General features: G+C 39.4%; 1 protein-coding gene and 1 pseudogene across 1 annotated transcript; one reads left to right on the forward strand and one right to left on the reverse strand.

The window, feature by feature from the left end:
• Window positions 1–4,302: 4,302 nt before the first annotated feature.
• On the forward strand, window positions 4,303–5,640 carry LOC107058902 (adenylate cyclase, terminal-differentiation specific-like). Its single transcript, XM_015305144.1, has 2 exons — window positions 4,303–4,720; window positions 4,883–5,640. Exons 1-2 carry the CDS (start codon window positions 4,303–4,305, stop codon window positions 5,638–5,640), a joined length of 1,176 nt encoding a protein of 391 aa, XP_015160630.1.
• A 2,215-nt stretch (window positions 5,641–7,855) lies between these two features.
• Window positions 7,856–9,209, reverse strand: LOC102581740 (UDP-glycosyltransferase 87A2-like; annotated as a pseudogene).
• Between the last annotated feature and the right edge of the window lie 6,069 nt (window positions 9,210–15,278).

A 15,278-nucleotide genomic window follows, 5' to 3' on the forward strand; every position in this document is an offset into this window, starting at 1 on the left:
CCTAAACCATATCCCTAAACCTTATACCCTAACCCTAAACTGTTAACCATAAATTCTAAACTCATAACCCAAAACCCTAACCCCTAAACCCTAAACTATAGACCCTACACCCTATACCCTAAAACCTAAACCCTAAACCCTAAACACTAAGTCCTAAACTCTAAACCCTAAACCCTAAATCCAAAACACTAAATGCTAAACTTAAACCCTAAACCCCAACCCTAAACCCTAAACCTTAAACCCTAAAGCCTAAACCGTAAAACCTAAACCCTAAACCCTAAACCTAAAGCACTAAACCCTAAAACCTAAACCCTAAACCCCAAACCCATAAGCATAAACCCTAAACCCTCAAGCCTAATCCCTAAACACTAGACCCTAAACACTACACCATAAACCGTAAACCCTATACCCCAAACCCTAAATCCATAACCCTAAACCCTAAACCTTACACACTAGACCCTAAACACTAGACCGTAAATCCTAAACTGTTAAACCCTAAACCCTAAACCCTAAACCCTAAACCCTAAACCCTAAACCCTAAACCCTAAACCCTAAACCCTAAACCCTAAACCCTAAACCCTAACCCTAAACCTAGACACTAAACCCTAAATCCAAACTCTAAACCCTAAACCTTAAACCCTATACTGTAAACCTTGAACCCTAACCCTTAAGCCTAAACCCTATCTTTAAACACTTAACTCTATACCCTAAACCCTAAACCCTAAACCCTAAACTCCAAACCAAAACCATAAACCCTAAACCCTGAACCCTAAATCCTAAACCCTGAACCAAAAAGACTAAACCCTAAAACCTAAACCCTAAATCGTAAATCCTAAACCCTAAACCCTACACCCTAAACCTAAACCCTAAGCCCTAAACTATATACCCTGACTATAAACCTAAACCTTAGACCCTTAACCGTTAACCGTAAACACTAAACCATAAACCCTAACCCTAACCCTAAATTCAAAATCCTAACCCTAACCATAAACCATAAACCCTAAATCCTAAACTCTAAACTTTAAACCCTAAACCCTAAACCTAAAACTAAACCCTAAACCCCTAATCCAAACTCTAAATTCTAAACTCTGAACCCTAAACCCTAAACTGTAAACCCTAAACAATAAAACCTAAACACTATACCCTAAAACCTAAACCCTAAACCCTAAACCTAAACCATAAACCATAGCCCTAAACCCTAAACCTTAACCCTAACTCCTAAACCCTATCCCTAAACCTTATAACCTAACCCTAAACACTAAACCGTAAACCCTAAACCCTAAACCGTAAATCCTAAACTCTAAACCCTAAACCCTAAATCCTAAACCCTAAACCCTAAACCCTAAACCCTAAACCCTAAACCCTAAACCCTAAACCCTAAACCCTAAACCCTAAACCCTAAACCCTAAACCCTAAACCCTAAACCCTAAACCCTAAACCCTAAACCCTAAACCCTAAACCCTAAACCCTAAACCCTAAACCCTAAACCCTAAACCCTAAACCCTAAACCCTAAACCCTAAACCCTAAACCCTAAACCCTAAACCCTAAACCCTAAACCCTAAACCCTAAACCCTAAACCCTAAACCCTAAACCCTAAACCCTAAACCCTAAACCCTAAACCCTAAACCCTAAACCCTAAACCCTAAACCCTAAACCCTAAACCCTAAACCCTAAACCCTAAACCCTAAACCCTAAACCCTAAACCCTAAACCCTAAACCCTAAACCCTAAACCCTAAACCCTAAACCCTAAACCCTAAACCCTAAACCCTAAACCCTAAACCCTAAACCCTAAACCCTAAACCCTAAACCCTAAACCCTAAACCCTAAACCCTAAACCCTAAACCCTAAACCCTAAACCCTAAACCCTAAACCCTAAACCCTAAACCCTAAACCCTAAACCCTAAACCCTAAACCCTAAACCCTAAACCCTAAACCCTAAACCCTAAACCTTAAACCCTAAACCATAAAACAAAAACCCTAAACCTAAAACACTAAACCCTAAAACCTAAACCCCAAACCCTTAAGCATAAACCCTAGAACCGCTTTCTCATTTCTCTATTTTTTTCTCTCTCTAAACATTTCACTCTAAAAATTCTCTTAGCAGGCGGACGCAGCAGCAGTCCACCGGAATGGCTATATAGCCGCCGGAGATGCAGCTCCGACCACCGGACCAGTCCCAGTCGACGCGCAACTCCAATATGAACAAACCCCACTCGGGCGCCTCCTCAGATTCGTCCAACAACTCTTCGAAATTGCGAAGAACTGAAACGATCCACTTCGCGATTTCAGAGCAAGAGTTGGACTGGGCTCGTAAAATTATTTCTCTGGAAAATTCCAGAATGATTCAGGTTAAAACGCCAGGGAATCTAGAATCTACATCTAATGATCTATCTCCAGTTCAAAAATCAAAGGATTCCATCATCCTAATTGAGAGATCTACGAAGATGATTTTGGAGGGGATCGCCTGGAAATCGCCCGAAATGCTCCCTCAAATTCGACCGACTTCTGATAGTCTAAATGAGCTCTCAACTACTGGGGACTCCTCCCCAGGTCAAGGAGTACATCTTACTGAAATTTCTAAGCATTTCAACAGTGGAATCACTGGCGAGAGAATTTCCGGTGATGTCGCCGGAGCTCCGGCCAGCAAGGAAGAACAAAGGATACACCAAACGATTCCTATGGATGAAGAAAATCACCTCAAGGTAACAATGGCTAATTCTAAAATTCAATCTAACATGATTTTTTCTTCAACTTTGCAGGGGAAGGGAACTACAAGTCACAGTGATCAGATGGAGAGATCGCTATCAAACACAAAAGAAATCAATGATGCAGTAGGCAATGTGGAGTTAAAGGACGTTAACAATGCAACAAATGTGCGAGATGCAGGGGAGGATTTGAATTCAAATAGATTTATTGGTATCCTAAATCAAGAGAAGAATCAGGCGAAGGATCAAGTTCAAAGCCAAAGCCAAGATAATTCGAGTGCTCAACAACACAAAGGGAGCAAGAGCAGTCATCAAGGAGGGCAATACACTACAAAGGAGGTGATCATCTTAAGTCCAGATCAAAAAGAAAAGGCAACACAGGCAGGAAAGGTTTCTAAGTCTACTGATAATTCAGTTGATAAAGATTTACAGGCTAATGTAGACCTGAATGAACCAAGAGAAGTGCAGTCGGTTAAGTCTCATAACTCCCAACTAAATGTTATTGTGAATAATAAAATCCCTACTCAGTCGCAACATAATGTTGATGAGCATATAAGTGTTGCCCAGAAAATTGTTGATCATGCACAGGTAAAGGTCAATGGGACTAAACCAAGACAGGGGAATGGAGAATATGCAGGCACACAACAAAACAATGGGACTGGTGCTAGAAATCAGCAGCAAAATCAGTTCCCTCAAATTTCCAATAATTTCACTAGACACACTCCTCAGACTCAACAGAGTAAACAAGTGTATCAGGATCAGATCCCTCCTAAAGACACAAACAAAAATAATATCCAACAACAGCCCAAAAAGGATGTGGCCCAAGAAACTGCCCCTTTTACTGTGGTTCAGTCTTATGCTTCTAGACTTTGATACAACCAGGCCAAAAATACTGCTCCTATAATTTTTGAGACCCCTAAGGTCACAACCAAACAAGGCAAGATGGTAGTGATATTTAAGGAAGATGATTTTATGAATAATTGGGCAACATATTACAGGTTCACCCTTATTGGAAAATTCAGTAATGCCATGCCTAAGATGGAGCTGCTAAGGAAGAGTTTCATAACTCAAACTCAATTATCTGGAGGAGTCAAGATAGCTCACTCAACTCTAGGCATGTATATATTGATCTTGACAATGCATTGGAATACATTACTGTATGGACGAAGCAAAAAATGACCATAGAAGGACAGCTTATGAGGATCCAAACTTGGACCCCCACCTTCAAACCTGAAGAGGAAACTCCCATAGTACCAGTATGGGTTTCCCTGTTAGGGTTACCATGGCATTGCTACAAGAAGGAAATCATAACTGCCCTCTTGGCTCCTATTGGTAAGGTTCTCTACCTAGATAATGCATCTGCCCAAAAAACAAGAGGTAGTTTGGCCAGGGTACGAATCCAGATTGACCTTACAAAAGAGAAGCAACAACATATTTGGTTTGGATATGATGAAGAAGATTTGACTAGAGGGAAGTGACAAGCCATTGAATATGACAGTATTCCAGATTATTGTTTGTACTGTAAACATCAAGGGCACATGATACATGTATGTACAATCAAACAAAGGGATGAGGACTATCAAAAAAGAAAGGAGATGGAAGCAGACAAAATGGATAAGTCAAAAGGAGACCAAGGGAAACAAGAAAATAAAACCAACCCACTTATAGGAAAAGGCAAGCAGGCTGTTATCCAATCCAATGAGAAAGTGCAAATTCAACAAGAAAAGGAGCAGCAAGAGCAAGAAGACCAGTGGAAGACTCAGAGAAGAAAACAACATAAAAACCAGGAGCAGGCCAATGCCAAGACTGAGTGGAGACCTAGAGCACCTCAACATAAAGAAAGCAAGGAACAGGTTCCACAGCAACCACCACAAATAGGTACAATTCACATTGTTCCCACTCAAAACATTTACAGTGATTTAGAAATGCAGGAACAAGCTAGCACAGATGAGGCTGGAAAGGACATCAATAATAAGACAGTTGAGCAAGAAGACCAAGCAAAGTACGAATCAAGTAAGGATTCACCTTCCACAAACCATCAAAATGAAAGACATTCCTAGAAGAATCAAGAAGCAGTCACTCATATAAACAAGAGCACAGGTATTGACTCAAGTCTCCTATTACCCCATCACCCCAATACTATAGTTGTTGAGACTGCTGTGAATATTGTTGAAGTATCTGGAGGGATGGATGGAGGGATAAAGGAGAAACCAACTAATCTGCAAGATGGGGTAACCAAAGGGAGGGATATGACTCATGTTCTGCATGAGGGGGAATACCCTGACCACCCTAGAGACTGTAGAGCTCCTGCAACCCCTCAAAACAGGAAGACTCAGGCACAGCATCAGCAAGCAGATGATCAACTTATACAGGGCATAAACAATGGAGATCAAGATGCAGGAACTAGTAATCAGGGACAGCTACAACATGGTATTGATGGGAAGCATAACAATAATATTCAACAGGAGATGGAAAGGACAAATTGTCAGACTCCACAGAATATTAAGAATACAGGGGAAGCAACTGATAAACCACTTAACAATAAATCTCAAGCTAGGTTAAGTAAAAAAAGGAGACATGCAATCAAAAAAAGACAACAAAGGGAAAGAGGCTCTGAAATTGGACAGCAGGGGCAGAATGAGATTGAAGAGGAGTTTGATGAATATGGGGTTGACATTTCTGAGGTTGAATATGACCAAGATACTCAATCCATAGATGACAATGAGGATGAAGAGGAAGGGATCAACAACCATTTAATTAAGGCCTTTGGTTCCATATTTCATACTGAAAATGAAGAAAAGGTCAAAGAGGTCACAGGGAAACAAGGCCTATCTCCTAGAGGAAGGAAGGACACGAGACAAATCATGAAATCCAACAGTAAATCTACTACCATTAGCAGACCAAATACTAGATCTAAAAGAAGAGGTTTATGATGATTAATTCACTTTGTTGGAATGCTAGAAGTATCAACACCCAAGGATCCTTGGAAAGGATCCAAACTCTCAAGAAAATACACAATCTTTCCATGATTACAATTCTTGAACCTTTTGCAGATACTTCCCAAATCAACCATTATAGAATTTAGTTGAATATGGACAAGGCCCACAGTAATCCTAATGGTAAAATATGGTTGTTTTGGGCTGGAGAGTTTGATTGTAAAATTCTTGAAACTGATGAGCAGCACACTACATGTGAACTGAAGCATGCAGAGTATCCTGAGAAATATATTACCTCTTATGTTTACGCCAAATGCAAAGATCAACTCAGAAGGCCCCTGTGGGATAGACTCTTGCAATTCTCTGAAAAAGATATGCCTTCGTGTACTATTGGAGATTTCAATGTAATTACTTCCACTCAGGAGAAACAAGGAGGTAGAGACTACAACATGAACAAGAGCTTTGAGTTTATTAGTGTCATTGAGGATTGTGGTTTGATTGATATTGGGTACAATGGTCAACCTTTCACTTGGTGCAATCAAAGGGCTGAAGAGGCTAGGATCTGGAAAAGGCTTGATAGGGCCATGGTCAATGATAAATGGCTTGAAGTTATGCCTCAAACCACTATTACTCATCTTCCATCAGTGGGGTCAGACCACTGTCCACTATTGCAGGAAATAACTATGAGACAAGATCAAGTTACTAGGTACTTCAAATTCCTGAATTGTTGGACTGAAAATCCTAAGTTCTATTCAACTGTTAAGACATGCTGGGAAACGGAAGTTTCTGGTAATCCCATGTGGTCCTTACATACTAAAATGATGAGGCTAACTAGCACCCTGAGTAGTTGGTCATGAATGGAGTATGGAGATATATTTGCAAAAACTAAAGAATTTGAGGAGCAGGTCAGAGTTGCTGAAGAAGAAATCATTACTGCCAATAATGAAGAAAACAGGTCCAAGCTGCACAACATTAATGCCCAATATATTAGATACTTGAAGTTGGAGCAGTCCATTCTCCAGCAGAAAACTCAGTTACAATGGTTCAAGGAAGGGGATGCAAATACCAAGTATTTTCATGCACTTATGAGGGGAAGAAGAAGGAGGCTTTTCATTCACAAAATCTGTACAGAAGAAGGAGATTGGGTACAAGGGGATGATAACATTGCTAAAGAAGCTTGTCAATATTTTTCAGAACATATTCACTGGACATAATGACAGAATCAGTGAAGATATTCTGCAGTGTATTCCCAGAATGCTTACTCACGAGCAAAACCAGGTCCTAGACAGCATGCCAACCATGGAGGAATTGAAGCAAGTGGTAATGTCTATGAACCCTCACTCAGCACCAGGGCCTGATGGCATTGGAGGAAAATTTTATCAGGCCTGTTGGGAGATTATTAAGAAGTATCTACTGGTTGCAGTTCAGTCCTTTTTTAATGGTCATATTATGCCCGAATTCATGACTCATGCATGTTTGGTACTCCTCCCTAAAGTGGACCATCCAAACAAGCTTAATGAATTTAGACCCATCAGTCTTAACAACTTCTCCAACAAGATCATTTCCAAGATCCTTAGCATCAGACTTGATCCTATCCTCCCTAATTTAATTTCTGAAAACCAATCTGGTTTTGTTAAGGGAAGGAACATCTCTGAAAATATCATGTTGGCCCAAGAAATCATTTATGGCATCAAAAAACCCAAAGAAGGAGATAATGTAGTGAGCAAGCTTGACATGGCTAAAACATATGATAGGGTTTCTTGGTCCTATACTTGCCTGGTCTTGAGGAGAATGGGGTTTGGAGAACTTTTCATAGATAGGGTCTGGAGAATTATGAGTAACAACTGGTACTCTGTGATCATTAATGGCAAAAGGCATGGTTTCTTTCACTCTACAAGAGGTCTCAAGCAAGGTGATCCCTTATCCCTTGCCCTATTTATTTTGGGGGCTAAGGTATTATCAAGAAGGGATTTTGGGAAAAAGGACGGATTTACCCCCGAACTTTAATAAATGGTACGTCTATGCCCTCCGTTATACTTTGCGTCCACATAAGCCCCTGCCGTCCAATTATAGGTACACACATGCCCCTCTCACTAACGGCCCCCTCATTTTTTACATGTGTCTTAATCCTAATCAACTACCCGTTTGACCTTTCTTTTTAACCCATAAACTAACTATCCGCCCCATAAACCCAATACCCACCCAATTTCCTCTAAGATATATCCAAATTAAAAGACCCAAATCTAAAACCCTTAATGAAAGCATCAATTTTAATTTCAAAGGATCCTCCATTTGCAGTGGAAAACTGGCAGATTTTCTGTATTTCTTTTGCTCTTCGCCTCGTTGCCATCACTTCTTTCATTTCCAGAATCCATAAACCATTTCAACAACCTAGAAATCTCCCTCGATATCGAACATTTGTCATGTTTTTTCACCCTATAACCAATTTTCCAATCTTCAACAATTTGCTTACTGTTAGTTTTTTTATCCCAGAATATCGGAAAAGTCAGCATTGGAAGGCCTGAGAATGCTGCTTCTTTAGTCGAATTCCATCCACAATGTGACCAAAATCCACCAATCGAAGGATGTGACAACACCTTCAATTGGTCACACCAGGGCACAACAAGCCCTACACTACATCCATTTTTCTGAAATCGAACAGTTTCATCACGTGCCACCCAAAAGAAATGAACACCACTATCGTGCGCACCAGCTACGATCTCATCAAGTTCATCACGCGAGACAGAGAGAAAGCTCCCTTGCGAAATGTACAAAACAGAACCATTTGGTTGAGAATTTAACCACTTAATGTACTATGGTTCATCGATTGAAGTAGTTGAGGAGGGATTTTTTTCGCTAGTAAAGTAAGGTATTGCTGGACCAATCGAATAGAAAGGGATGGGGAACTTTTGCTTAAGAGCATCGATAACAGAAGATGCGAGCTCGTAGACTGAAGTGAACAAAAGATTTTGTGCTTTAGAAACTGTAGAATACTATTAAATCGATGAACTTGATGAAGACTAGGGTTTTGTGTGATAGGAACGGACCTTTAGATTTGGGTATTTTAATTAGGATATATCTTAGAGGAAATTGGGTGGGTGTTGGATTTATGGGGCGGGTAGTTGGTTTATGGGTTAAAAAGAAAGGTCAAACGGGTAGTTGATTAGGATTAAGACACGTGTAAAAAATGAGAAGGCCGTTAGTGAGAGGGGCATGTGTGTACCTATAATTGGATGGCAGGGGCTTATGTGGACGCAAAGTATAACGGAGGGCATAGACGTACCATTTATTAAAGTTCGGGGGTAAATCCGTCCTTTTTCCCTATCAAGAATGCTGAATCTTCTTCATCAAAATCAGATGTACAAGGGGTTTCAAATGGAACTCAAAGGTCCACAGATCAACCATTTGAGCTTTGCTGATGAAATTATTATTTTCACATCAGGAACTAGGGAATCTTTGCAGCTTATTATGAAGACTATCTCTACCTATGAGGCAGTTTCTGACCAACTCCTAAACAAGTCCAAAAGTCATTTTATGGTCCCTGCAGGTACCAATCCAGATATCATTGTTATGATCAAGGAGAGCACTGAGTTTAATAAGAAAGAGAGTCCCATTAATTACTTGGGTTGCCCCCTGTACATTGGAGGACAGAGGATTATATATTACTCTGAACTGGTGGACAAGGTGATTAAGAAAATTAGTGGATGGTAATCCAGAATTTTAAGTTTTGGAGGTAGAGTCACTCTTGGGAAACATGTGCTGAAATCTATTCCTATTCACACTATGACTGCTATCTCTCCTCCTAAAACCACCATCAAATATCTGAAGAGTATAACTGCTGATTTCTTCTGGGGAATGGACAAAGAAAGAAAAAAATACCATTGGGCTTCATGGGAAACACTCAGTTATCCTACTGATGAGGGTGGTATAGGAGTGAGACTTCTTTCTGTTATTTGTACGTCCTTTCAATATAAACAATGGTGGACCTTCAGAACAAAAAACTCTTTATGGGGACAATTTTTAAAAGCCAAGTATTGTCAAAGAGCCAATCCAGTGGCCAAGAAATGGGACACTGGACAATCGTTGGTTTGGAAATATTTATTCAAAAACAAACCTGCTATGGATCCTCACATTACCTGGAAAATTCACTCAGGAAGCTGTAACTTTTGGTGGGACAATTGGCTTGGGAATGGTCCTCTGGCAGACCACAGTGACAATATATCTAGTTTAAATAACCTCCAAGTAGCACATTTTATTGAAGAAGGACAATGGAAAGAAAGCTCAGTGAGACAACATGCTCCTCCTCTCATGGTTCCTCTCATTCTTAATACTACTATTCAGCACCATGAAGATGTCCCAGATGAAGCAATCTGGACACTTACAGATAGTGGTCAGTTTACTATCTCATCTGCATGGGAAAGTATCAGGAAGAAACATGCCAAGGACCTGATCAACACTTTCATATGGCATAAAACTTCCCATTCAAAGTGTCTTTGTTTATTTGGAGAGCTTTGAGGGGCAAGTTGCCAACTAACGAAAAGCTAACCAACTTTGGGATAGAGCCAGCCAGATGCTACTTCTGTCACAGACCAGGGAGTGACGAAATCGATCACATTCTTGTGTCTGGGAATTTTGCCAATCACATCTGGAAGGTCCACTCAGCACTGATGGGAATTGAACACTCATCCACTACTTTGAGAAGCTTGCTGATGACTTGGAGAAGTATTCGACACAGCAATGAGATTCACAAACTTCTAAATCAGGCTCTCCCCATTTTCATTTGTTGGAATCTGTGGAAGAACAGGTGTTCAGTTAAATATTAACGCAAGCAGTCCAACATTGGTAGAGTCAAGTATCTCATATTCAAGGACATGATGCAACTATTTACCACCATTTTCCCATATTTGCAATGGCCTAGTAATTGGAAGGAAGTGATCAGCATGATAGAAAAATGCAGGCATGATATTAATGTATTTCCAGTATGGTGGGACAAACCTACAATGGGAGTGTACAAGCTGAATACAGATGGTAGTGACCTTAGCAATCCAGGAAAAATTGGGGGAGGAGGAATTCTAAGGGATGACCAAGGCAATATGGTCTATGCATACGCTATACCTCTTGGATTTGGTACCAATAACAATGCAGAGATACAGGCAGCCACACATGGAGTCAATTGGTGTGTGCAACATGGATACAAGAAGATTATTTTGGAGGTGGATTCTAAGCTGCTTAGCAAATGGCTCAATCACAACAGCTCACCACCTTGGCAGCTTCAGCAGGATGTACAGGAACTTAAAAATATCAGTAGTCAGTGCGAGTACTTTCAATGCAAACATACCTTCAGGGAAGCTAATTGTACAGCTGATCATTTATCTAAATGGAGTCATAGGCAAGATATCATTCAACATTTCTACACTTACCATCAACTACTAGGTGCATCTCGAGGAAGTTACATTCTAGAAAAAATGGGTATGCAAAATTTCAGAAGAAAGAGAGTCAGAAGAATTGAACAACCTCCTTGAAGTTGTGTGCAACTGTTTCAACATGGCTATGATTTGTTAATCATAGTTTCTTTGAATAAGTATAGGTTTTTCTCTTCTTACTTTTGTAAGGGGAGAGTCTCCCTTATTTACGAATTCTAGATTCTTTGTACCGAGAGGAGTCCTCTCGTTAGGTGCTTAGCTTCTAGGTTTTCCTTTTTTTAGAACGGGGATAAGATGACTATCCTTAGTAGGAAGGTCGACTGATGAACCACCATAGGTTCGGAGGTTAGGTTTATGTCCCCCTCCTTGTACTTTGCTTTTTTATTTATGCTAAGGCCTGGGCGTGTTGCTAATTCCCTGACCCCCCCAAGGGTCGTTCATATGAAAGAAAAAAAAAACACTAGAACCTAAACCCTAAACCCTAAACTAAAAACCGCCCTAAATACAAGACCCTAAACACTAGATCGTAAACCCTAACCTTAAACCCTAAACCCTAAACCCTAAACCCTAAACCCTTAACCATAAACCCTAAACCTTAAACTCTAAACCTAAACCCAAAACATTAGATCATAAACCCTAAACCGTAAACCCAAACCCAAAACTCTAAAACCTAAAACCCAAATCACTAAACCCTAAACCCTAAACTCTAACCCCAAACCCTAAACACTATACCCTAAAACCTAAACCCTAAGCATAAACCATATACAACAAACCATAAACCTTAAACCCTAAACCCTAAACCCTAACCCTACATCCTAAACCCTATCCCTAAACACTAAACACTATACCCTAAACCCTAAACCTCAAACCTAAACCATAAACCCTAAATGCTAAACCCTAAACCCTAAACACTAGACCCTAAGTCGAAGCTCTAAACCCTAAACCTTAAACCCTAAACCCTAAATCCTAAACTCTAAACCCTAAACCCAATACCCTAAACCCTAAACCCTAATACTAAAACCCCAAACCCTTACTGCTAAATCCTAAACCAAAAACCCTAAACCCTAAACCAAAAACCCTAAACCCTAAACCCTAAACCCTAAACCTTAATACTAAACCTAAACCATAAACCCTAACCATATACCTAAACCTTAGACCCTTAACCATAAACCCTAAACACTAAACCATAAACCTTAACCCTAAATCCTAAATCCTAACCCTAACCCTAAACCCTAAACCCTAAATCCTTAACTCTAAACGTTAAACCCTAAACCCTAAACCTAAAAATAAACCCTAAAACCGAAATCCAAACTCTAAACCATAGATCCTACACTCTAAACCCTAAATCTTAAATTCTAAACCCTAAACCCTAAACCCTAAACCCTAAACCCTAAACCCTAAACCCCAAACCCCAAACTCTTCACCCTAAATCCTAAACACTAAATGGCAAACTATATACCCAAAATCATAAAACCTAACCTTAAACTTAAACTTTAAACCCTAAATCCTAAACTTTGAACGTTAAACCATAGACCCTCCACCTAAACCTAAAACTTAAACCGTAAACCCTAACCCTTAATAATAAAACCTGTCCCTAAATTCTAAACCCTAACCCTAAACCCTAAACCCTAAATCAAAAACTCTAAACATTAAACCCTAAACCCTAAACCCTAAATCCAAACTCTAAGCCCTTAACCATAAATCCTAATGTCTAAACCCTAAACCCTAAACCCAAAATCCTAAACCCTAAACCCTTACCTAAAACTTAAACCGTAAACCCTAACCCTTAATAATAAAACCTGTCCCTAAATTCTAAACCCTAACCCTAAACCCTAAACCCTAAATCAAAAACTCTAAACATTAAACCCTAAACCCTAAACCCTAAACACTAAACCTTAAAACCTAAACCCCAAACCCCAAACCCTTAAGCATAAACCCTAAACCCTAGACAATTAACCCAAAATCCTAAATCCAAAATTCTAAACTTTAAACCCTAAACCGTAAACCTAAATCTAAACCCTAAGCCCTAAATACAAACTCTAAACCCTAAATCCTTACCCTAAACCCTAAACCCTAAACATTTAACCTAAAACCTAAACCCTAAACTCTAAACCCTATCCCCAAAACACAAAACCATAAAACATAAACACTAAAGCCCAAACCCTTAAGCCTAAACCCTAATCAAAAAACCTTAAACCCTAAACCCTAATAAAAAAACCTTAAACCCTAAACCCTAAACCTTAGACCGTAAACCCTAACCCTAAACATAAACCTTAAGTCTTAACCATAAACCTAAACCTTAGACCGTAAACCCTAACCCTAAACCCTAAACCCTAAAAGCTAAACCCTATATCCTAAATCCTGAGCACTAAGCCCTCGACCCTAAACCTAAACCCTAGGCCCTAAACTTTATGCCCTAACCATAAACCTAAACCTTAGACCGTAAACCCTAACCCTAAACCCTAACCCTTAGCCCTTTACCAGAAAACCTAAACCCTAAACCAAAAACCCTAAACCCTAACCCTTAGCCCTTTACCAGAAAACCTAAACCCTAAACCAAAAACCCTAAACCCTAAACCTTAGACCGTAAACCCTAACCCTAAACATAAACCTTAAGTCTTAACCATAAACCTAAACCTTAGACCCTTAACCATAAAACCTAAACCCAAAACCCTAAACACTTTAACTTTAAATCCTAAACCCAAAACCCTAAACACTTTAACCTTAAACCCTGAACCCTAACCCTGAATCCTAAACCCTATCCCTAAATACTTATCTCTATACCTTAAAGCCTAAACCCTAAACTCCAAACCAAAACCATAAACCCTAAACACTAAACCTTAAATCCTAAACCCTAAACCAAAAACCCTAAACCCTAAAACCTAAACCCTATATCCTAAATCCTAAACACTAAACCCTAGACCCTAAACCTAAACCCTAGGCCCTAAACTTTATACCCTAACCATAAACCTAAATCTTAGACCCTTAACCATTAACCCTAAACACTATTCCATAAACCCTAACCCTAAATTCAAAATCCTAACCCTAAATCAACCCTAAACCTAAAACTAAACCCTAAACCCTTAATCCAAATTCTAAATTCTATATTCTTAACCCTAAACACCAAATTGTAAACCCTAAACCATAAAAACTAAACCATATACCATAAAACCTAAAACCTAAACCCTAAACCCTAAACCTAAACTCTAAACGTTAAACCTTAACCCTAACTCCTAAACCCTATCCCTAAACCTTACACCCTAACCCTAAACACTAAACCCTAAATCCAAACTCTAAACCCTAAACCCTTAACCATAAATTCTAAACTATTAACCCTAAACCTTAAACTATAAACCCTACACCCTATACCCTAAACCCTAAACCCTAAATCCTAAACTCTAAACACTAAACCCTAAATCCAAATCCCTAAACCCTAACCATAAACCCTAAACCCTAACCCCAAACCCTAAACCGTAAAACCTAAACCCTAAACCCCAAACGTAAAACACTAAACCCTAAAACCTAAACCCTAAATCCCAAACCCATAAGCATAAACCCTACATCCTAAAGCCTAAACCCTAAACACTAGATCATAAACCCAAAACCGTAAACCCTATACCCCAAACCCTAAATCCTTAACCCTAAACCCTAAACCCTAAACACTAGATCGTAAATCCTAAATTGTAAACCCTAAACCAAAATCCTAAACCCTAAACCCTAAACCCTAAAACCCTAAACACTAAACCCTAAATCCTAAACCTAAACCTAGACGCTAAACCCTAAATCCAAACTCTAAACTGTAAACCGTAAACCTTAAACACTATACCCTAAACCCTAAACCCTAAACTCTAAACCCTAATCCCTAAACCCTTATCCCTAAAACCTAAACCCTAAACCCTAAATGCAATCTCTAAATTCTAAACTCTTAACCCTAAACCCTAAAACCTAAACCCTAAATCCCAAACCCATAAGCATAAACCCTACATCCTAAAGCCTAAACCCTAAACACTAGATCATAAACCCAAAACCGTAAACCCTATACCCCAAACCCTAAATCCTTAACCCTAAACCCTAAACCCTAAACACTAGATCGTAAATCCTAAATTGTAAACCCTAAACCAAAATCCTAAACCCTAAACCCTAAACCCTAAACCTTAACCCTAAACCTAAACCCTAAGCCCTAAACCCTAAACCCTAACCATAAACCTAAAC

The sequence above is a fragment of the Solanum tuberosum genome, unplaced genomic scaffold (assembly GCF_000226075.1).
Source record: "Solanum tuberosum cultivar DM 1-3 516 R44 unplaced genomic scaffold, SolTub_3.0 scf00698, whole genome shotgun sequence".
NCBI lineage: Eukaryota > Viridiplantae > Streptophyta > Magnoliopsida > Solanales > Solanaceae > Solanum > Solanum tuberosum.

Excerpts from the sequence above, each read along its gene's own strand:
- LOC107058902 (XM_015305144.1), top strand. The coding sequence starts at position 4,303 with ATGGAAGCAGACAAAATGGATAAGTCAAAAGGAGACCAAGGGAAACAA. Across the intron at positions 4,721-4,882 it reads CCAAGCAAAGTACGAATCAA|TATCTGGAGGGATGGATGGA; the intron begins GTAAGGATTCAC and ends ATATTGTTGAAG.